Genomic DNA, 23783 nt, shown 5'->3' with positions numbered 1-23783 from the left:
ACCTACGGAACCAATAAAAGTAGGGAGGGTAAGAAGGGAAGGGAAAAAACACAATAATGAAGGGAAAGAAAAAGGAACATATAAAGTGGATTGGGAGAATCTTAAGTGAGGGAAGAAAGACCAGACAGACATTTGTTTAGGGAATAATGGAGACATACCTTGAGGGATCGAATAAAGAAAGGAGACGATGCTAAGGGTTTGTGAGTAAGGGCGGGAGGGAGAGAGAGATAAACATTAGCTTAGGGAAGAGGAGAGTAAAGGACCAAGGAGGTGGGGGCATTGGCTTTTGTTACAAAGCTTACAGTAGGAGGTTGGAAACATCATAAAGGGGAACTTACAGTTAGTGAGGAGGATTCAATGTTGTAGAAATAACAGGAAAAGAAAAAAGTTGTAATATGGTGATCAAGAATGAGATTGCCATATTTGTTTCAACTGTGGGGGTGTGCTTGACTTATCTCATCAAACACTCAATCAGCCCGAAACGTAGACACAGCACTTCAAGATAAGATAAATCAAACTCCCCTCATTTAAATCAAACTCTCCTCATTTACATCTCCACAAATCCAAAATTCATTCCCCCTGCAATGTAGTGTTGTTTGATGTTAAAATTTGTTTGTTATGATTAAATGAAGATTGTTTCCAGTTAACGTTTGGGTGATACTTTTAACAAATGGAAAACCCAATATAAAAACCTTACGTTTTAAACCGCAGCCATGGAATCCGAGGGTTAAGGCCTCATCACTGTAACAATAGATGTAACACAGTGTACAGGTAAAGGTAAAAGAAACAACCCCTGTGCCCCCATTATGTGCAAGATGCAACACAGCTGCTGACATGAAATTGCTATTTACAGTACCTTGGTATGATGTGATCTGGTGTGACATGTCATTGTCAACGCTCGCTATTTACTGACAGTGTTTGTTGGCTCACAGCCCGAACACATAGCTCTATTTATGGACAATCTGCAATGGTCAGCGGTGACTCTGTGCACATTTGTAGGTGAGTGTGAATGGGATGTGTGTGTTTGTGTGTGTCCAAAGCTTTGTCAAAGACATGCGGGTGTGTGTTTGCCCAGCATTCATATGTGATAGCATAGGGCTGATGCATTGCACTCCCATGAGTCACACAGTCTAAAGGACAATGACATGTCACTGTGTCTGTGTGTGCATGTGTTTAAGCAACGCAGTGATTACTGATAACTTTTGTTGTGAGTTGTACACTAGTGTTTACGCTTATTTTTGTGCACTTGTGTGTTGCAGAGAAACATAGCAGCTTGTATTCCCTACTTGCAACCCGTGTCTGTTTGTACAAGTGTGTGTTGGATTCATATGGTTTATGTATGACTCTCCAGATGGGATACCTACTTTAGATGGAAATTGAGGCACTGGCAGTCTTTGTGTGTGTGTGCATGTGTGGTAGGTCTTGACCGTAGGATTAAAGTCAGACAGGAGATCCCATACTCACTTAAGTGAATGTAAGACCCACTCACATCAACAGTACCCAGTTTACCACCCAATGCACCTGGGGGTTGTTATTGTGTAAACTGATTATTTTTCTTTGGCATACGCTTGAAGTAGTTCTCTGCTTTGCTGTGTACACTGACCGCTGTGGCAGTTGGACAACTCCATCATTCTGAATTTAGTTGTCTTATCCATTTTTAGCAGTGTTTTGATGGGCAGAACACACACTTGCAACCAATTATCAGCATCTGTGCTTTTGTTTTGGGTAAAATATACAGTGGTTAGAATTAATTAAAACAGTTGAAGTTTGAACAAAGTTTCTAGCTTATATAACGACAAAGGCGCAGGACTTAAGTAAATAATGCTTATAGTATTTCCCCCAACACTTTCCCATACATTTGGAGCCACTGTCTCAAATGTATAATATGTATTGCGTAGTATTATGAAACTATATATTAGATTGCTACATAGTCATAGTCAATGAGCTACCCAGTCTGATCCGTCATCAAAACGTTAGCTCGATAAAAAATGTCCAGAAGAAAGAAGAAAACAATAGATATTTGTACAATATGTTAATACATGGTCGCCATAAAGTTGGATTTTTTTTTCAGACACAATTTTCATTGTGATGTGTTTGTAAGAGACTGGTTAATGAAGTTTTGAGAAGATATACACTTTATCCGTCAATAACTAATCACATTGTCACAATCATTTCACAGAGAGAGGTAAAACATATTTTTATTCCAACTTTATTGGCGACAGTGTAATAGTGGCCATGGCTTTCCATCGCAAACATGCAGATGGTGAGTCATGGGAGACAAAAGAGAAAGGGAGAGAGATGGTTGAAAAACTTCAGCACCATGGCCAGAGACACAGAGCTACAGTGGGTCTGAATGTTTCAGCACCATGGACAGAGACACAGCTACAGTGGGTCTGAATGTTTCAGCACCATGGACAGAGACACAGCGTTACAGTGGCTTTTAAAGTTTCAGCACCATGGACAGAGACATAGAGCTACAGTGGATGTGAATGTTTTAGTACCATGGACAGTGGGGTTGACAGTTTCAGCACCATGGAAAGCGTTACGGTGTGAGACTATTGCTTCGACTGTTATATACTGTTATGCTTGTACTACTGTATACACACAGTGCACCCTAACCATGCAAAATTTCCTTGTGACCATGTAGAATTATGCCAACAACCATCTTGCAAAAACACATAAAACAATCAGACAGAAGACAGAAAAATAGGTAATTATGATACAGAATAAAACATTGATCTTAAAACACTTAACCTCTACTTTTTTCTATTCTTATAAAGGGACAATAACAAAAGATTTTGTATTGCTCTGTTGTGACAAAAGCAGCTTATTTGTATTTTAGAAGGTGAGTTTAAAATGATTTAACCACCCAGTGATTGCACATCATTGTGGCAAAATGTTGCAACAGAATTTCTTTGGAAAATTTGTCTTTTTATTGAGCATGTTACAGGATGATAGAAAGAATGCTTTCATGAGAAGTTCACAGCTTCCTCATAGGGGCAAAGGATACAACCATTTCTTGTGTAAAAATTAATATTAGTATTTATTTTGTCAAGTATTTTTATGGATCTTCAGTTAACCAGATAGTGGGGTTCATAAAGGATTCACTCAGGAAGATAACTAAAAATTTTCCGCCATTTTTTGCCTTTGCCTTAGTTTGCCTTCGGGGGGATAACTGTGGTTCTTAGAAGGGGAACTCAGATGTTTAACCTCACAGAGAATAACTGCTTGACTGAAAGCCAGAGAGAGAGAAGGACAGAAATGGAGGCAGTCAGTCAATCCTTTTGTCCTTTGTTATTAATCTGTGTTCAACATAGAAAAAGGCAAGGAGAGAAAAAAATGATGTGGTGATGAGAGAAAGATAAAGAAAGATGAAAGAATGGGTTAGTAACTGGATGACTCAGGGAGAGACGGCAAGGGGGGGAGGACAGTAAGGGTGTAAGAGTCACAGTCAGGGTGAGCGAGGGATTTAAAGAAAGAGAGAGGAAGGAAGAGAGAGAGAGACAGATAGAGGAGAGAGGACACACTCTATTGGCTCTCAGCACGGCCCAGGGGTAATTTCCTCTCCACATGAGAAATGCATGCTGGGATATGGAATCACCTCCAAGGGAGGGTAATGATGCATTGCCAGAACCTTGGCCCTGAGGCACAGCTGTGTGTATGAGTGTGTGTGCTTGTGTGTGTGTGCGTGCATCTGTGCCCTGGCCATCATCCCTGCCTGTTCTGGGTAAATTGCCCATTGTAGTTATTTTCCTTTTCTGAGGTGGCCTATCTGTTTGTGTGTGTGTGTGTGTGTGTGTGTGTGTGTGTGTGTGTGTGTGTGTGTGTGTGTGTGTGTGTGTGTGTGTGTGTGTGTGTGACCTTGGGATGATAACAACCCTGCGTGTCTTCTCTGCTACGGTGAGCTTCACCCTAAATCTGAGGCCTGGGAGATAGAACGATAGACCAAAGAGGGACAGACAGATAAATAGGAATAAGGTGGTAGAGGCAGACAACAGACACACACTTAAACGCCTTAACATTTAAAGGGATAGGTTGTATTTTTTGAAGTAGGGCTGTATGAGGTATTGTCCATAGTCCATGTATTACCTACAATATTTGACCGTCAGAACAGCCCCAGTTTTGAGAAGTAAGCAGAAATACTGATATGGAAGCTAAGCAATGCACTGCTATGGAAGTGGGCAGTAGCAAAACACATTTTAGCAACCTAATAAAAAGCCCCACCTAGAAACATCTATTACCTTTGCATCAGACAGTCATTTCTGACAAGGAACTGAAGCTATAGTATCCATCTATGCTGTGTTGAAAGCCACCAGACTCCTTTGACAAAAACTGTAATTTTGTCTCAAAGAACACAGAGTTGCTGATGTATCACTGTCTCAATTAGTAAGCTTGTTTCTGATACTTTGGGGTTTAAAGTGGGTATTTCGAATTCACCGAAGACACACAATAACACAAATAGCCTAATCGATCGGGGCAGTGGTACACCAGCAAGTCCCGTGTTCTGCAAGGTAAAATAATAATAAGAGAGAATTGATGAATGTAACTGCTTTAACTGGGCGGCTGTGGCTCAGTTGGGAGAGTTGGTTGGCCCCCAACCGAAGGGTTGGTTGTTCGATCCCTGACCATCGCAGCCTACATGTCGAAGTATCCTTGAGCAAGATACTGAACCCCAAATTGCTCCCGATGTGCTGTGTTCATCGGTGTGTGAATTAATTCCTAATGGTGGCAGGTGGGACCGTTTAGGGGTAGCCTCTGCCACCAGTATGAATGTGTGTGTGAAAGGGGGAATGAGCGCATTCTGTATTGTAAAGTGCTTTGAGTGATCGCAAAGCGACTAGAAAAGCGCTATATAAGTGCAGGTCCATTTACCATTTACTTTAATTCCCTGTCAGAAAGTATTGTCTTATTATTTTAGTTGCTACCCCCATCCACAGCAGTGCATTACCTAGGTTCTGTGCTAGTGGTCCTGCCTGATATCCAAACTGGGGCCACGCCAACTGCAGTTCAAAAATCTGAACTATCCCTTTAAGCATGTAGATTAACTGATTAATTGCCACATAAATCAGATTCCCACAAATACATAAGTAAGGGCTAACAATTAGATATATTTGGCTGCCAGGCAGTGAGATATCAGAATAGAAAGCATGAACATAATTGCTATTGTCACTTTTTCAGTGGTTGAAGGACGTTTTTGTGTGTGTGTGTGTGTGTGTGTGTGTGTGTGTGTGTGTGTGTGTGTGTGTGTGTGTGTGTGTGTGTGTGTGTGTGTGTGTGCGTGCGCACTAATGTGTGCAGTCAGTAATGAATCTGTCATGTTCTTTTGATCCAATCATTGCATTATTGTTTTTTAATGGTAATTACTGCCACTAACATTTCTTCGATTAACACCCATCAAACCTTTAACACACACACATAGAAAAGGCACATACATGCAAATGCACCTACTTAGCACGAGAGCTAATAGTGAAAAAAAAGGGTGATATATGATTTTCTAGCGGCTTTACACTCAAGAAAAAGCATGGCAATAGATGCTTTTCATCTCCTCCTCCTACCACCTCCCTGCCGCTCCGTCTCATGACACTGGCGGCATTTGGGAGGGATTATGGGAAAATGTCACACCAGCAGTATTACTGTATATCTTTTCTCCTCCCCACGCCTCACTTCACCTTCCCTCTCCTCAAAGGCACACTTGAGAGCATGTGCTTAACCGTACACTATCTACAGACTTAATGGCACACTGGGTGGAAATAGGCATGAATATTTCCATTAATATCGATTTTAACAGATTGTTAAATAGATAATCTTCATCTAATATATAAAAAAGTTAATTTAAAAATATTCTCTTTTGCCTATGTATAAATAATAATCAAATTGTCCCTATTACATTGTTTTTGCAGTAAGTGATATTATTTTTACTGCATTGTGGAGTAATTATTTTATTAATGAGGCAGAATAAAAGTCTTGATTTGTGTGCTTGAATATCTTTTCAAAGCATAGGCTATCTTATCAAATGTTTTGCTTCAGACCAAACATGTTTCTCACAGCTCTATCAGTATGTTATGAAGAGTCCAGTTAAGTCAAACGTTTTCTATATGGATCTCTGGGTACCGCTCACTGTGAGCATGGACTAAATCTAACATGAATGCTGGCAAAATTCAGTTACATGTGCAGCACTGTGCGATCACTATAACTACCCACATGAGACGGCGCTGCTGAGATTTTATTTTCCTTTAGACTACAGCGCAGTCTTGCATGAAGTCAGCACTATCGACTTTAAGCTCAGAGAAATGTATCTTGTCTTTAATTACCTCTTTTATTAACATCCACCACAGACATTAATGTCAAGCAGCTGTACATCTTGCATGCCACTGCTATCTTTGAGCAAGACTCAGTCTTCCATGAGGCTGCAAATGTTAAGGTCAGTGAGTTGTATATCTCATGTCCAGGAGAGGGATCTTGACCTTTCAGCTGAGGTGCTTGCAGGAAATCAAGCGTTGAGGGCTTGTTATTGGACCCATCGGGACTCACTAATGACCAGAGAACTAAAATAAAGCTGAATTTGGAGAACAGAAATACAGGAGGTAAGAATAAGAAAGAGTAGGAGAAGTTTATTAAATAAAAAGGTACCATCTGCAAGGTAAACTCATTGTAGGAGGTGTAAGAAAAGCCACAAGTTTGTAATGGTTGTTGTGCTCATTTGAAATTATGATTGGAATCATTTCTTTTCATCTCATTTAGCCATGCTGCTGTGTCGGTATCTGCTTGCTGCAGAGGTACAAAAGCACCTGCGTAATACAATCATCTCATAATACATCCCTGTGGAAGTGCGCTTACTAAAATAAAACACTTACATGCCCACTCACACGTACGTATGCACACAGAAGCTGAAACCAATATTGTTCTTAATCTGAAAGTCTATTTTATCATGCTAATTAAAGATGACTCACTCACAGGTGTGTTACTGAACAGTACATAAGGATAAAACAGCAGCAGTAGCTAACTGTGCAAGGAGTAAGCACACTTTTATCAGTCATGTACCTTTTTTTTTACTTCCTTGTAAGTTACGGCTCCCCTTTTGCCCTTGGTGAGATTTCACTGTGCTTCTCTGCTTAGGAAGAAGACTCTCTCAAATAACATTTTGACACATGTAACACTTAAATTCTCCAGTGAGGCCCTTTAAAAAGCAGAGTTACTGTCAATATTGTAGTGAGGGAGAGGGACGGAACTCATATTATAAGAAAAAAACTCCATAAGCCTTATTCAAACTTGCAAGATCACTGGCTTGTGACTGGAAGGTCATCACTTCGATCCCCGGACTGTCAGAAAGAATCTAGATAGGAAGGTGAAGCAGCACTTGAACCTCTCTCCTTACCACTCACCACTGTAGTGCCCTTGAGGAAGGCCCTTACCCTCTCAACTGTTCCAGTGGAGCTGCTCAGTGGCCACCACATCAGACTGTGCGTGTGTAGATAAGAGTGTTGCTGGATAAGCATTTAACCCACTAAATCCACATCAGTTAAATACATCTTTAAAAAAATAGATTAATTGATTACACAGTACTGATGATAGCCAATGCCAAGAACCCCCACAATAGTATTTACTATGTGAAGAAACACTGTTATCTACCTTGTAAAAATAGATCTTCAGCTGCCTCGTTACTTGTTTTATTATTTATTTTCAGCCAGCGAAAGTCTCCGGTTTTGATCGTAGACCCCCCGCTTGTGATCTGCAGTGTCAAGCCAATTTTTTCATTGAGTCATGACAAAATAACTCTCATGCATCCTTGGGGTGCTGACTCAATTTAGAAACACTCCTCCATCATGCATCCATCGCTCCATCTCTCTCCATCACGCTTCTGCAGGTAGAGGAGGCTCGCGGTGATGATGGGTTGGGAGGTGTAGGCATTCATCCAGTGTTCGTTCTCAGTCTGAACACACAGTTCTCCTACACTCCCCCTGTTGTCCTTTGTGTCTATTAAAGCAGCCTGTCTATTCTTCTTCACTTTTTAATCCCTTTAACTCTCTCCTACACTTTTTCTTTCTCTCTTTCAAGCTCTCTCCCCCTCTATCAATCTCTCTCCCCCTTAGGGTATGAAGTGATTCCTAAGGCTCTACTCACCATGCTCACAATACTCCTGTGTGTATGTTTGGATCTGGGTGTGTGTTTCTGTCTGTGTGTATTCACCTCATAATATCAATAAAGGCTGTCCCGGTAGCCAGACAGATGCTTAATTTTGACCGTGACTCAAATAAAACACTAATCTTGGTAGAATGATGGAAGGAAGAGAGAGTGAGAAATGAAGATAGGGAGGTGGAAAAGGAAAAGGAATCTGGAAGAGAGAGAAAGAAAATGCTGAATTGAGGAATGGATGCAGGGCAAGCACTCGAATGAGTCAAGGTTGTTGGTGTCTTACCACTTTTAGTGAAGGTGTGTGCGTTTCTGTGGGCACTGGCATGTACTATAATAAGTAACGTGCATTCATGCATGATCATGTTTGCTTTTCCCTCGTGTACATTTTGTACCTTTTGTGTGTTTGCCTGAATCACTTCACTGATTTTGCAGTCTTGAAATGCCATTTGTCACTGCCAAGTGCTGAAGCTTGTGAATTGCAGACCTCATTTACGTCAGGTTAGGTCAATATTATGGGCACATTTTTTATGCCAGTTCTGTGCCATGTTGCATTTAGTACTGTCAGAATTAACTGTATTTCTAAAGGAAAGGAGGACTAAGTGGTTCAGTTGCTAGGCATCCAAAGAGTCGCGATTTAACCTTGGTATATTACAAAATATATACAGTAAATGTCAGTGTTCTGAAAGTACATTGAGCAAATCATTTTGGGTGCAGCTACAAGTCTTTATTGTTTTATAGCTGTCACAGAGCTGTCAAACAAGCGTTGCTCGAGGTAATAATTTCACTCCTATTCCATCATGGGTTTTGCTTTCATGCCAGCAATCATTTTCCAAGGATGGGTGAACATGTGGGGGGGAAAAAGTTTTCTTACCAAATTATACCACTTTGGAGAATGCAGTCATCTGTGTCATTGAAAGGGTGCTGAGTGAATATCAGGCAACAAATACACCCAAACTTCAAATCAAACTCATCACAAAGGAAGAAAATAAACTATCATAGCTGTCACCTACATCTGGGGAGGTGTTTGTATAGTTGTGTACATATTGCTGGGAAATATATGATGGGAGATGTGCCTAGCCATGTTGGAGATCAAGCATGTGATGTTTCTATTGCACAATGCTGTTCCTTATTCCTCTCTTTCCTCCATCCCCTCCAATCCTCCAAGTGGATGACTGCTTTTAGTCTCACTTAATCCTCTTCTGAAGGTTGTGTTTGTGTGTGTTTGCGTGTGTGAAAGGAAGAGAGAGAGACTGCTAAAGTGTGCACATCCTCACATGAAAAATGTCTTTAAATACAGCTGGCCATCAAGAATCAGAAATATCACAATCACAACTTTAATCATTCAAATCCCTATTATCGTCATTAGCTTTCAAACACGCTGATGTCCTATAGTAGTTTAAAAAGCGCTCAAATGACAGTTAGACATCAAAATCACCTGTGTCATGATCCCACCTTTTTTTGTTGTCATCGCTATTATACATTTTATATCAGACTTTGTTATTGTATTCATATTTTATCTTTAAAAATGTCCTGATCGCCATTGCCAGCGTTCTTATGAGTGTGCTTTTTATATTGTCTTGTACAGCTTTTGCAAATACAGTGCTGCTACCACTTCCCTGTGCTGTATTATTACCCCAGTGTAAAGTAATGAGAATAGCAGATGCATAAGCTAATCACTGGTTTATTAGTTTTTCTTCCGACTTGCGTCACGTCCCTGATTACACTCTCTCTCTCTCTCTCTCTCTCTCTCTCTCTCTCTCTCTCTCTCTCACACACACACACACTCATGCACACACACTCTCACACACACACACACACACTCATGCACACACACTCACACACACACACTCATGCACACACACACACACACACACACACACACACACACACACACACACACACACACACACACACACTACAGAAAAGGCAATACTTAAATATTTATATGCCCACACCCAAACCCACCCTGTGCCCAAGGAGAGTTTAGTCACCTAAAGGTGAAATGTAAGCTAACTTCAATATTACCCTGTAGTGCCTGGGCAGAGGCAAATCAAAATGAATCATGGAGCCTTTTTGGGTTAGATATATATATAAGAGCTGCACAGCTTCTTATTACCTTTAAAGGAATTGTTTGGAAAGACGTCTGCACCAGCAGACCCTTTAACTACGGAGTTTTTAGTGATTATTTGAAGGTGTAAATGGGTACAAAAGGGCAAATGTGGCTCCAGGCTACTTTAATCGCAGACATGGATGTATTACTGAGCCGGCTGACCATAAGGCCATGCGATCAGGCAGCGCCTATACCAGAGCCCCTGTGTGAAGTTACTATTCCTAATTTTCTTCATGGAGTGCCAAAAGTTCATTTAAAAGTTGTTTGGAAGCCAGAATACGACATCACACTGTGAGTGAGCCAGTGTATTTACATGCACTTAAGTATCTGGGTTATTTTTCCTGCAGTAACCTGGTTTCTTAAACATTGTGTTAATGGGGAAACCCAATTTCCATTATAGGGGTCACACACACACAGTATGTGAACACTGACTTGGTAATGCAAAGATCAAAACAGTTATAGTTCAGACACTTGATAACTACTAGTGTGTGTGTGTGATCATGTACAGTAAGTCAGTCAGGCTTCCCCCCTCAGCTATCTGTCCTCACCTCATCTTTTATCCATCCATTGCTTTTATTTGAGCTGTGCAGCTTGTCACCTTGGCCTCCACTTATCCTGCTTGTAGGTGTTTTAGTTCTGGCTTAACTTCCCCTCCCTTTGACAGAGAATGTACTCAAAAAGGAAGAGAGAGGCAGGGGAAAAGAGGATATGAAGAAACAAAAATGGAAATAACAGAGAAAGGGCAAAGGGACAGAAATAAAAGCAAAGTGAGGGACAAAAATGTTTTGTAAGTGGGGAGCCTCAGTGCCTATCTGGATAGTTTCTGTGCATGTGTGAGATAGAAATACAGAGGAAGCATAAAAGAGTGTTTGTGCTTGTGAGTGTGTACATGTTGTCTGGCAAGTCATCTCCTGTGTTTAATGTCAGGGCAGGTCTCTGACCTCTATAAATGTCTGGCTCTATAATATGAATCTGACAGATGATACACATGTATACAAACCCACGCGTGCACTCACACACACACACAAACACACACACCACACAAACACACACATACAGCTGTAGACCATACTAATATCCAGCTTGACCTTATCAGTGTGATATTCACATGGCAGAATAATTCTGGATAATTTGTGGCTGCGTGATGCACACAGACACACAAACTGACCATGTGTGGCACCTTCAGCAGGGATGAGGCATAAAGGTGCATTTGTTGGTCATGCAAACACACACACACACACACACACACACACACACACACACACACACGCATAGGCTATCATCCTCATTAGCATCATCACAGTAAAAATAGCTCACCTTTCCTGTTTGTCATTCAGAGGCCAGAGCAGAGTCTTTGACATGATTGCATCTCCGCTTGCAAATCAAGAGACAATGGGGCAGTAATTTTTCAGCGAGCTCTCCTTCATCCAGCAGCTTAATCGTCTGCCTGCACTATGATTGGCTGAGTGTAGTGGATGGGGATTTGATTGGTCAATTTGTTCACTTGTGTTGTATCATCGTTGAAGTTTGAGTGGTTTTATCAGACTTCATTGCGGTGCATTCTGCTGATAGTGGTTCACTGATGTCAGTTCTCTCATCAATCTGCACAAAACCCAGCCCAGTCTAAATAGGGTTGGCATTACTCTTCTTAAAGTCGGGTTACAAACATGTACTTCTTACATCTGATCATTAGAGATGCAGCTCAGATGTTTGAAGAAGAGAGAAAATACTATTAATAGAAATTCTTACAAGTAGAATTGTATATTGACTAGGGATAGGCGATATATAACATATACTGTACATGCGATGTGGTAAATAATACAGATTACAGATTGTCACACTATTCTATCGCTCTCTCCCTCTCACAAACACACACTCCCCTGCCTATCAAGAACACAAATGAAAGAAAAAAGTTAAACACTAAGCATTTGCAGGAGCGATTGTGTCAGTGTTCATGCGCCAAGCCTTGTTTCCCACCTCTGCTCTTACCGCAGCCTGGAGGATATATCATTAGCTCAATGGCACTATCCGTAACACTGCTAAAAATCTGATAATCTTGATGATGCAGTCCATAATCCATGTCAAAGTAGCAATCCATTTATACAGATCAGCCATTTTATTAGCCAGAGACTGTATGTTGGTGAGGAAAATGCTGGGTAGTGAAAGCCAATGAGGAGCAAGCTTTACCCTAACCCTTAGCCTTTCACTCTCCCTCCATCTTTGTTTGTTGTTTGTGCACCTCATGTTAGCGAAGCGGGACTGATAGCCCAACTGTCTCTGAGCCTTACATTGTGCACAGAAACTAGAGTAACTAAACTAGCTTATGTGTTCAGCTGCCTGGTTTGAATCAATCCTGTTGTATTAACTTGGTTGTGATTTTTCGCTTTTTGCATTCAAGTTCAAAATTGTTCCGACAGGAGCTACTAATCATATCAACAAGAAAATTTTAGTGCAGACGTGTTGCAGATACAGTGACAGTCAAACATTTGGAAAGGTGTTAAACAAACCATAATATGTTTTATATTTCAGATTCTTCAAAGTAGCCACCTTTTGCTTTGATGGTCTGAAATACATTAGGAAGGCAAGAAATTATACAAATTACTCTTCACAAGGTGCACCTGTTAATGAAAACCATTCCAGGTGAACAGCTCATGAAGCAGACTGAGAAAATAGCACAAATGTGCAAAGCTGTCATCAAAGCAAGAGGAGGATACTTCAAAGAATCTAAAATATACAACATATTAATTTTTGTTTACTACATAATTCCACATGTGTTCTTTAATAGTTTTGATGTCTTCAGTATGAATCTACAATGTTAAAATTAATTTAAAAAAATAATAAAAACATTTAAATGATATGGTGTGTCCAAACCTTTGACTGGTAATGTAGTACTAGAATCATCAGGCTTGTGTGATTGTATACATCAAAGGGTTATATTAAGAATTTCAAAAGTTCTTCTTCAGGTTTTTGGTATATTGAGATATGTATTTTGTATCATGAAATGATTTATACGCCATATTGCCCAGCCCTCATATCAGCCCATATCCACATATCTTCTGCAGGACCATTTTTTTCATGAGTGGGGCGTAAAAGTTTATGCTAGAGTTCCCTGCTGACACCCACTTCTACATTACCTTAATGCATGGATAAGGATTGATAATAATAAACTCGGCTAAACTGTATGCAAAATGAACACACCTCCTTGTAGGGATATACAGTAACACTAAACTATGGTTTTCTACCCACCTTTAGACACAGCAGAGACAAGTCATTCCCAGTAAGTGCAGCAGCTTTATAAAGTCCAATTGAAACTGCATTGCATTACACTGAATCTCAGCAAGTGCTGCAACCAAATTGTTTTTCGATTGGATAGATGTTCTGAGGGAACCAGATTGTTCCTTGTTTCTGCTTTAGATACAGTAGAATACACAGCTCAATCTTAATGAGGGTGGTGTGTGATACATTGTAATGGTCTAGGTCACCTCAGTTTCTATTGGCCTGTCTAATGAATGTTTGACTGAGTGTATGTTTCACTGGCCTATTGTTTGGCTGTGTAAACATCCAGTAATTGCACTGTGTAACGGGGGAATAGTGCCACCGGGCTGAAAATTACCGATCAGCAAATGCGGGATAATAGCTGTGCGAATATGTGTGTATTTTTGCCTCTTTGTGAACAGGAAAGTGCATGTTTGTGTGTCTTTAATGCATATGCTCGTGCGTTTGCTTAACTGGAGTGTGTGTATATGTTCAATACGCTGTGCATGTGTGCACACCCTTCTCTGTGTGTTTATAAATGAACACCTGTCTGTCAGCCTAATGCCGTATTCGATTTGGCCTCCGATTCTGTGTGTTCAGCTAATTGCAAGGACTAGTGCCGGCGTTTGTGTTTTCCTTACCCTGGCAAATCGCTCCATGGCCCTGCACACTAATGTTCCCCTTCAACAGCCCCACCTATGCCCGCCTCTCACACACAAACACTCCTGAAATGACATTTTCTACATCTTAATGTTCAAGTAGGCACACTTATCCAAAGCAAATTAGGGAAAAGGGTAAAGAGTAGAAAAAGCTAGCATTATTAAAGTGTTGTAAATTGGTGAGGTATTTGGGCAATAGAGCAGATCAATGAACAGCGATACACTGAAAGAACAGAGCAAATACAAAGGAACACTCAAAGATAAAAAGCACCATATCCCCTTGCTGCTGCATCTGAATTCTCCTTTGGATTTGACACTTCTTGCATAATCACTCCTCCTACCAACTTAGGACTTGTTCAAGAATTGGAGATGAAGTGCACTTTCATACTTGAAAATCATGCAATGAAGAAAAAGATTTGCTTCTTTAGGAACTAGAAAGTAGAAGAAGACATTTTGGGGTTATTTTTTGATACTCAGTGAAGAACCTTAATCATTTTAATCATTAATCCTATTAGCTTGTATATCTTATGATTAATAACTGTAACCTTACCTACTCGTTAAATTGATGAATGTGAAGAAAATGTTTTTTAACCTCAACTCCCTTATTTTGTGCATAAAATAGTCAAGAATGCACTGTATAATGTCATATACTATATGATATTGGTCAAAACGTATGTGTAAGTATGTAGCATAATAATATGTCATATCAAAATATATTGTTTATTGAGTTCTTCTTAAGTTATAGTGCATTTCCTCCCCTGCTCTTTCCCACCATCATCTTTTTCTCTGTCCCATTCAGGTTAGTCAGTCTCATTCAACACCTCTCATTCTTCTCACTCCACCCTTTGTTCGCTTTTATTCAACCTCCTGAGCCTCCTATTCCCAGCTGGAAGATGCCACAGTGAAAGCGTATTGATTTTTGCTTTCGTCTGTGTGGTTGCTGCATGGGCTTCAGTTGAAAAAAAAAACAACTCTAGGCTCATCTAAGAAAGAGAGAGAGGCTGAGCCAGGCAAAAAAAAACACGGTGGTATATGCAGACACCAGGAGGTAAAGTAGGAGGAGAAAGTTGCATGTGTCTTCTCGTACTAAAGTGATGAAGAGCGATTCTTCTTCTATCCATTCCATCCATCATTTCTCTCCCATGTGCTCTCTGCAGCCCATTCTGTTGTTCATATTCATGGCCTCTCCTCAACTTTTCTTCTTTGTCTTTATGATTTATCTTCTGTGTGGAATTATTGCTACCATCTCACTTTTCTATCTCCATGGAGAGAGGTAATGTGTGATTACCATAGTCATTTCCATTGGCAACATCAGTGACTGGAGAGCGGTAGGTAAGGAGGAGGAGGAAGGTGACGGAGATGGGGTGTTTTCATTGCAGGTGACTCACCGCAGATTTTTTTTTTTTTGTTGGTCCACTGTTAGTTTCTGGAAGGGTTTCTTCCTAGGCTGCATCCACCCATCTCTATCTATCCATTTGTGTGCCGAGTTATTACAAGCATCCCCCTCTCTCTCTTCCCCCACCTTTCATTGATCCCCTTTAGTGTGGCGGGCATCTGCGGTCAATTCTTTCACCTGCAACAGGACATCACACAGATTCTTTTGCAAAGGAGAAACATGCAACATTTCTAAAGGGCAAACAATCAGGGCATTATGTTCTTGTTTGCTCTATTTTGTTTATATCTTTTGGTTTTGTCTTTCATGAATGTTTCAAATTATATGTATCCAACTTATTTTTGATCTTTCAATTTGCAGATAATTTGTAACGGATTAATTTGTATCCATTTTTAACCCTATCCCTATATAAATTTTTTTTAATACCAATATACCAAATGTTGATCACACGCAGAAAAAAGAAATTATATAGGGCATAATAGATATTGCATTTATTCATCAAAGTGTTTACGGAACTTTTCCTAAAGCCATGATGGGCTGCTTTTATGCTTCGTTTTGCACACAAGTTTAAACTACTATCCATATTGATTTTATATTGAAAAGTCAATAATATTATATATGAATAATGCTAGATGTGATGCACAATGTCTACACATTCACAGTTCCTGGAGAAGCTGTCCATATTCTGCTATTCAGGTCCGCTTTATTGCCAAGTCTGTTCAAAATGCATCAAAAGGCTTGGTGTGTTTTTATACATAGACAACAGTATCACAGCTGCTATAGAATTGTCAGCTCGGTGGGATTTTCTTTCAATGTGTTGTCCATGCACTGTTGGCTTTCAGCAACTCCAGTAGGAGTAGGTAGTTCTTCTGATTATTTTTTGGCAGTTGCAGTATAAGTATGCTGCTGACACAGATCAGGTCATATCAATATTCTCATCTGGATCCAGGCAAGACAGGAAAATATATATATTATGGTAAATCTGATACCATAAAATAAGTTTTGATGCATCTGAAATTCTTGCCCATGTCTACAAGCACCCCCTCTGCACTTGAGATGTATCCTGTCTCCCTGGATGTACGTGCCAAAGAGAAACTTAAATCTACCTCTCAAGCATTTGTCAGATGTGCACATCAACAGACTTGGCAATTTTCCTGGATAGCATCTTAATTAAGTTGTGCTTTTAATTAAAGAGACCCAGCACTACACTTTGAGTCAATGTTTGTGCATCTTCACCTGCATCTTGTTCTGACTGCTGTTTATTGGTGGAGTTGCTGAAGTCTCTTCTTGGTATCGACTTTACCTCCACTAATGCACTCCAACTGAAGAAGCATACAAAAGCATGTGCACATACACATGCATAGACATTTGAAAATAACAAGACACCCGATCTACAGTCCTGTATAAAGAAGATATACTCACATCCAAACCACAAGAATCAAGCATCAAGCATGAAAAAAACACATTTTATTCAACTGTGTAGAACATTAACATCCATAGAGAGAAAATATAAAAAGATATGGTAGAAAGTGTGCACTAGGGGAAAAGAAAAAGAGATGACAAGGTGAAAAAGGTGAATGTGGACTGCTAGAATGATTTAATAGCTAATATTTGAAAAGTGCGCCATTTGCTCCTCTGTCGAAGTCAAACTCTTATTCAGCTCCTCCAGAGTAACAGGAGAAATTTGATCACCAAGGCAGTAAATTACCTAAATTGCATTTTCTCTCTTTCTGCTGTTCTTCTTGCTCTTTTCTATCTATTCTTCCGCTCTCTCCCTCCGACACTACCCCTCTCTCTATCTCTTTCTTTCTCCCTCCATCCCAACACAGTGATGAAGATTGATGTTCAGGTCCTAATTAGCATCTGCTTTGGTATGCACACTGCCAGTTTGTCCATTCCTGACCCTCCAATCAGTTAACAGACATGACAGGCCTTGTCCAATCAGATTAAGGCCAGCGGGACAGGCTTCCTGTGTGGAGCTGTCACTCCAGACGCATTGTGATCCCTGCTGATGGATGCGATTTGGGCTACGAGACCCAAATAATGTGCCCTTGTGTTTTCGGAATTGTGTGTATAATCATGCACCATATGAGGTTGTGAAGATAGAAAAATTAGATCAGATACACCACTGCAGTGTGGGATAAATCTCTGACTGTGCAAATGCTGTTACTGAATGAGGTTGTTGTTTGAATGAATATGATGTGATGTGATATCTTATTGATTGTTTTGATCTTGTTAAAAACCACCAGTCCTGGTTTATCTTGCAACACCTGTGGTAACTGGTGCCATAGTGAATGCATTTCAACATTACAGAGAACAGAAAAGTTAATAAAGAAGACTAAAGTAGGATGGAAGCTTCTAACTATAAACTAACCCTGTGGTATTGGCTTATCTGCGGCTTTATAATGCATGTGAGTGACATTAGCTGAAGCCAAATATCAACCAATAACAGGTGACCGGTTCGTTTGTTTTTTTTACCAGTAGATGGGCACTAGAGGTGTATAGATACCAACAAGATCTCCAACCTAAATGACAGAATCGGTCGTTTGTCAATACCAACCCTGACGACCCATATGAGCGTTTGCCAAAATTAACCATATGATCCTTTTGCGGTACAGAATAGAGTGGAGCGTTCTGAAAATAGCACAAACATCATTGTACATATACGTACGGTTCGTGGTTGTAAAAAAAAAAAAAGGCTGCAGTCCCGTTGTATTTAGGCTACTAAACCGCTGATCTAGGTTTAGGGCAAAAAAACTCCCTAGTTAGGCGTTATGACAGTTTAAAAAGTAACTAAATGTGAGGTGAAATAGTTACATGGACGACGTGACTACCGGAGGTGACATAGGTTACGTAAAAATCAGTCTCCCAGATACACAAAAGTCACGATTCAACCCCAGTTTAGGAGTCACAAAGGAAAAAAACACCTTACACATAAGGATACATTCTTTTCATGTATTCTTAACATACTGCTGTCAAAGTGTCAAAGACAGGAAAAAACTTCTTGCTGGTGACTAAGGAAACATTATGCACATTAACAACAACTGCGGTAAACCATTGATTATTAAAATATGGAACATTTCAAACACTCCTATATTACACTGTATGGAGAGTGAAAAGCACCTTCTCTAAAAGGCAACACATCACTATATGATATAAAACTGAAAGGGATATTTTAGAAACTACCTAAATACATAAAATAAAGGTTGTGCATCAGGAGGAGTTTTACAATTAGTTCCAACGTGGCTATATTTAAACATTTAAAGCATGCAAACATCTGGGTGGTGTTATTGAATGAGCAACACAACTATCCACAGCCATTGTAGCTGTCTGGTGGTCTTCTTCCACAGGTGGGTCTTCCACTTCTGTAGTTCAATTTGCAGTCACCATATAGTGAGTGATCTTCCTGCCACTTCACATATGTGTTGTGTGTTTATTAGTAATGCTGTAATGTATTGAATGTCCGTGGGCAGGTATATTGTATAATTCATAGTGACGTCTATATCCAAGGACATTCCACTCAGCTGCCTTTATGTGCAGTTTGGCTCTTATGAACAAGAGACACTAAACTTCACAACCCAATGGCACTTATCTTTTCCTTTTTCTTTTTTTTAGCTTTCTCGTTATTTATCACATTCTCCATTACATAATTCATCCTTTCACACTTTGCCTCTGTCATTTCATCCATTTGAGTTCAGGGATACGGGGAACATGACAATGAATGATGCAACAGAGGGAAGATATATTACTGTCTCTCATGTCTCTCCCTCCACCTTCAGCTTTCATGTGAATTATTCACAGCAACAATCAACCAATCTGTGTGGAAATCCGCTTTGTTAAACACAGGGCATGTGTGTGTGTATGTATCCAATCAGTGTTTTTTCAGATGAGATGAGCTTTGTTTTCCCACTGTGTGTGTGTGTGTACATGCATGTATCCATAAATCAGTGGCCATGTTGGGATTGCAGATGGAGGTTCGGATGCCTCGAGAGACCTAGACATGAAAAGAGAGATATGAAGAGAAGTTTTCTGAAAAGAAAGAAATCCTTTGATAATCCTTGCATTTTCATGTGTTGTATCACACTTTGCCTCCCTCCAATGCATGGCCTGTGTGTATGTGTGTGCCTGCATCAAAGCCCCACCATCACACAGCAGTCTTTTCCTATGTCCCAGTTATATCACTCTGTCTCTGCCTCCACCAGCCCTCCCCCACAATCTCCCTTGCCACCTGCCTTTATTCTCAGTATGTCAGACTGCTCTCCTGCCATACCTAGGGTTTCCATTCAAAGTATTTCGCTGCATCACGCCTCCGCATGCCTCAAGAAATGGCAAAGTAACCTGTCTAACCAGGAACACGGAGCTCTGTGCGGCAACAGTGCCATCTAATTTATTCTCATACCCACCGCTGTGTCGTATCAAGAACATGTAGCTCAGGTTTAAAAAAGACAAGTCAACAAATTGTTCTGTGTGGCATTTATTACCACACGAGGCATTAAAATGATGAAGTAACATAAAGAATATGGCACACAAGTGGCAGCATATTGTGTTGCAGATTCCTCAAAAGTTGTGTGGGTATTTATTGTGAGCCCTGCAGATTTGTTGGTGGTGCCTCTTTGATCACTTCTCCCTTTTGCCGGCTGTATCCCTCTGTGTTTGCGTCCCGCTGCTTCACGTGGTTGGCTTGTCGCCTAGCGGTGCATCTACCAGGGCTGTAGCTCTCATTAGCACCTGTGTTGACATGACTGGCATGTCATCTAAAAGGTTGTTTTCCTCTTTTTCTATCTCCTTTTTTTATTATCCCATCACCTACCAGATTCCTCTTGCCCGTTTGTACCCACAGTTGCCTTCGAATGCTCTGTTTTTCAGTCCTCATTCTCATTCTCCCTCTGTGTTTCACTCTGTCTCCCTCTTTCTCTCCCCTGCTCTGTTCCTCTCACTCCGTCTCTCTCCCTACCAGGGGTTTTTAATTAATGGCGAGCCATGATGCTTATCTTATCAGCAGATCACTCTGCTTTCTATTAACTACACTGACAGAGCTGGGAGGCTGCAGGGGATGGATGACACACACACACACACAAGCTCAAACACACACATGCACAGTCATGCACATTAACACGGATGCATACATATAACGATGTACAGACGTAGATGAATATGAACTTGCATGCAAACACACACACACACACACATACATGCTGATGGATACAAACTCACACAGAGACAAACAGGCACAGATGCAACTGTGTCCACATAAACACACATCATGATCCTATCTTAATCTTGCCACACACACACGCACACATAAACAAACAAACTGGCCTGATGATATCTGACTGTGTGATTTAAGGGGTGTTGTTTGAGGGTCTCTCCTCCTAAATCCCCTAAATGCCTTGGGAATCCCTCCCTCTTCCTCCCTTTCTCTATCTCTCCTCTACCTCCCTCCTTCAGTCCTGCTTTCTGGCTGAATGAACACTTATCATTCGGCAGATAAAGAGCCGTCCACGCCGGAGCTTGCTTTATCTTTGAGAGCCATGTTTACTCCCCGTGAACGCTCTGCTTTTCACAGATGTTTCGTAGACCGCATTCGCTTGATCTGACAGAGATGAGAGCGTGGTGTCGAGGCTTCATTTTCTGCTGCAAAAACTTCAGACACGCGCGCACTCACACAATCCTCCACCCCATCAATTTTAACTCTCCAAGCAGGTCAATTGTCCCATATTTACCACATTTTCATGTTTGGGGTGGCTGTGCTAGGAGGCAAAATAAATCAACGTTTTTTCACGATAGCTTTATGGGGATTACAGTGAGTCGCATTTTGGCACAGAACAGTGAGCATGAAGGCAGAAACAACAAAATCAATCCTCAAACACCAAAATCAATGGGAGCAGCAAAAAAAATTCAACATAGGTTTTCTTCCGATCACATTGAGAGTTGACAGTTTTCTGAAAGCACTGAGACAGAGAGAGGGGAAGTAACAGAGAAACAGTTTACACAGTGGTTATTGGAGAAAATATTACAGTAGATTGTGGAGACACACTCGCGCACGCGTGTGCACATACACAGTCGCCCACACTTTCTAGCACAGTCATAATTTTCTCATTTGGGGGACCGTAGCAAAACAATTATCAGCAGGGGATAATACAATAAAGGAGACCATTTCCTGGGTATTACCAAGGGACAAAACATTTATTTCACTTTGTCCAGTGTGCTCATAGGAGTGTAAACTCTTAATGGTAGAAAGTATAGAACATAACTCACACCACTCACACTGCAGACAGCATGCAGTAGAAATGCTGTGCTGTGCAATTCTTCAAACTTTTTACCCCTTTTTTCAAAGTTTACTCAATTTTTTTCTGGACTTGTGTCAATACATGGTTGTACTACATCAAGATAATTCAAATGGCCTCCGGCTTGCTTTTAAACTTGCAGGATCTTGATTTCTGCCAACCACTTTGTTCAGAACATTTCTATAGTTGTTTCTTTTGCTCAGCATTGCTTTTCACATAAAACGCCATGCCAGACAAACTATGCAGACCACACTGCCCTGTGTTTTTTCCTTGGATCTCCTTGGAGCTTCTGCAAGTGAAATTGGCTGCAGTTTTCTTCCTTAAAACACAGTTGAAAAGCTTTTATGAACTCACTATATGTTGTATTATTTGGCCATAGAGAGTTGAAAGACATTAAAGCACTCACTGTGTTGTTCTTCAAGTAAAATCCAACTCCTCCTGAGTTATTTGCAAATGCGATTTCAGCCAGATTTTTCTCCATTTGTTTGTAAAAATGTCATGAATGCCATCTGCTTAACCTGCTCGCCTCATCTTCTCTTGCTCTTATTTCCTCCTGTGCCTGTGATGGGTGGAAATGACAATGTTTTGGCAAATTGGGCATTCAGTGTGTGATTTGTGTCGTTTCTGTCCCACTGTGGCACTTAACTTGCAAAGCCCTCTCCCATAAGAAGAGAGATTTTTTGATTGAAAACAGCTAAATAGATTTTTAGGTTTGAATCTCTCTCATGCATACTGCATACCTTTTAGCTATATGTGTATTTCTCTGTATATATTGTGTAACATTGTAATTGAACATGTGGATGTGCGTAGTTCTGGGTATGTTGAGAAAGGAGTGTGTGGTTTTTTTTAGACTACTTTCAGGTAATCTCTTGTGTTTTGGTTAGATGATTTGTTATAGTGCTGCAGGAATCAAAGTGTCTGTCTGTCTTTCTCTGTACAGAGAGTTTGGGTGGAGAGATCCGGAGCTGCCAGAGGTGATCCAGATGTTGCAGCACCAGTTCCCATCGGTGCAGTCCAATGCTGCAGCCTACCTACAGCATCTCTGCTTCGGAGACAACAAGATCAAAGCCGAGGTTTGTAAATGTGTGTGTGTTTTCACTGTTGTGTGAGTATTTGATTAAGATCAGTGTACGAGGCAAGGAAAAGATTGTAACTTGGATGATAAAAGCCATAAAAAATGTGTATGAAGAACCAAGTGAATACCTTCTTTTGAGTTGCAGTCCAAGCAGCTCAGGCGGGTTTACATTTTGTTGCAGTCGCTTTTAAGAAATAGTGCTTTAACTAACCAGTTCCACACTGATGTTCTGCATGATAAATCTTGCTGCAATCTCTGTCCCTAAGCTGTGCTTTCTATTGAGTAGTATCTGTAGTGGCAGTGAAGTTCAATTTGTCCCAAAGTCACAAGTTTGTCTCTCAAAAGCAATTTTGGAGGGAAGCCCCTTTGGAACTCTCTAATAAACCGAATGGCAGCGACACATGCAGAGGCACTCGCATCCAAACAATCACATACACACACACACACACACACACACACACACACACACACACACACACACACACACACGCTATCACTTTGGGGGACATTTAATTGACTTACTTTAATTTCCTGGAGATTTATCCTAACCATAACCACTATTTGCTTAACCCTGACCTTAAGACCTGGCCCAGAAATTAGGTTTTTTCCCCCAGTTGTCTCCAATTGGTATTTAGACTGAAATGTGTCCCCGAAGGTAGGCTAAGTCAGAAATACACACACGTCCCACCCTACATTACCCTCAGAATCAATTTTGCCGGTACATGCAGGTGCAGGCATTGACAATTCCTTTCTCTATGAAATTAATTTCAGTACAGTCGGTCAATAGCTGCCACTGCAACCTCAATGCGATGTCACGTTGCTAAAATGCTCATTCACACACAATACAAAGGAACACACACCCCACGGTAAT

General features: G+C 40.6%; 1 protein-coding gene across 1 annotated transcript in view; it reads left to right on the top strand.

Annotated features, from left to right (window-relative positions):
* The window catches only part of ctnnd2a (catenin (cadherin-associated protein), delta 2a), a 272893-nt gene that overhangs the window by 159150 nt on the left and 89960 nt on the right, over positions 1–23783 (top strand). The window contains 1 exon segment of the mRNA XM_059326789.1: positions 22778–22910. Coding sequence (XP_059182772.1) covers positions 22778–22910 — 133 coding nt within the window.

This window comes from Centropristis striata, chromosome 23 (genome assembly GCF_030273125.1).
Source record: "Centropristis striata isolate RG_2023a ecotype Rhode Island chromosome 23, C.striata_1.0, whole genome shotgun sequence".
NCBI classification, from domain to species: Eukaryota; Metazoa; Chordata; class Actinopteri; order Perciformes; family Serranidae; genus Centropristis; species Centropristis striata.
This window is presented reverse-complemented; position numbering and strand designations above follow the sequence as displayed.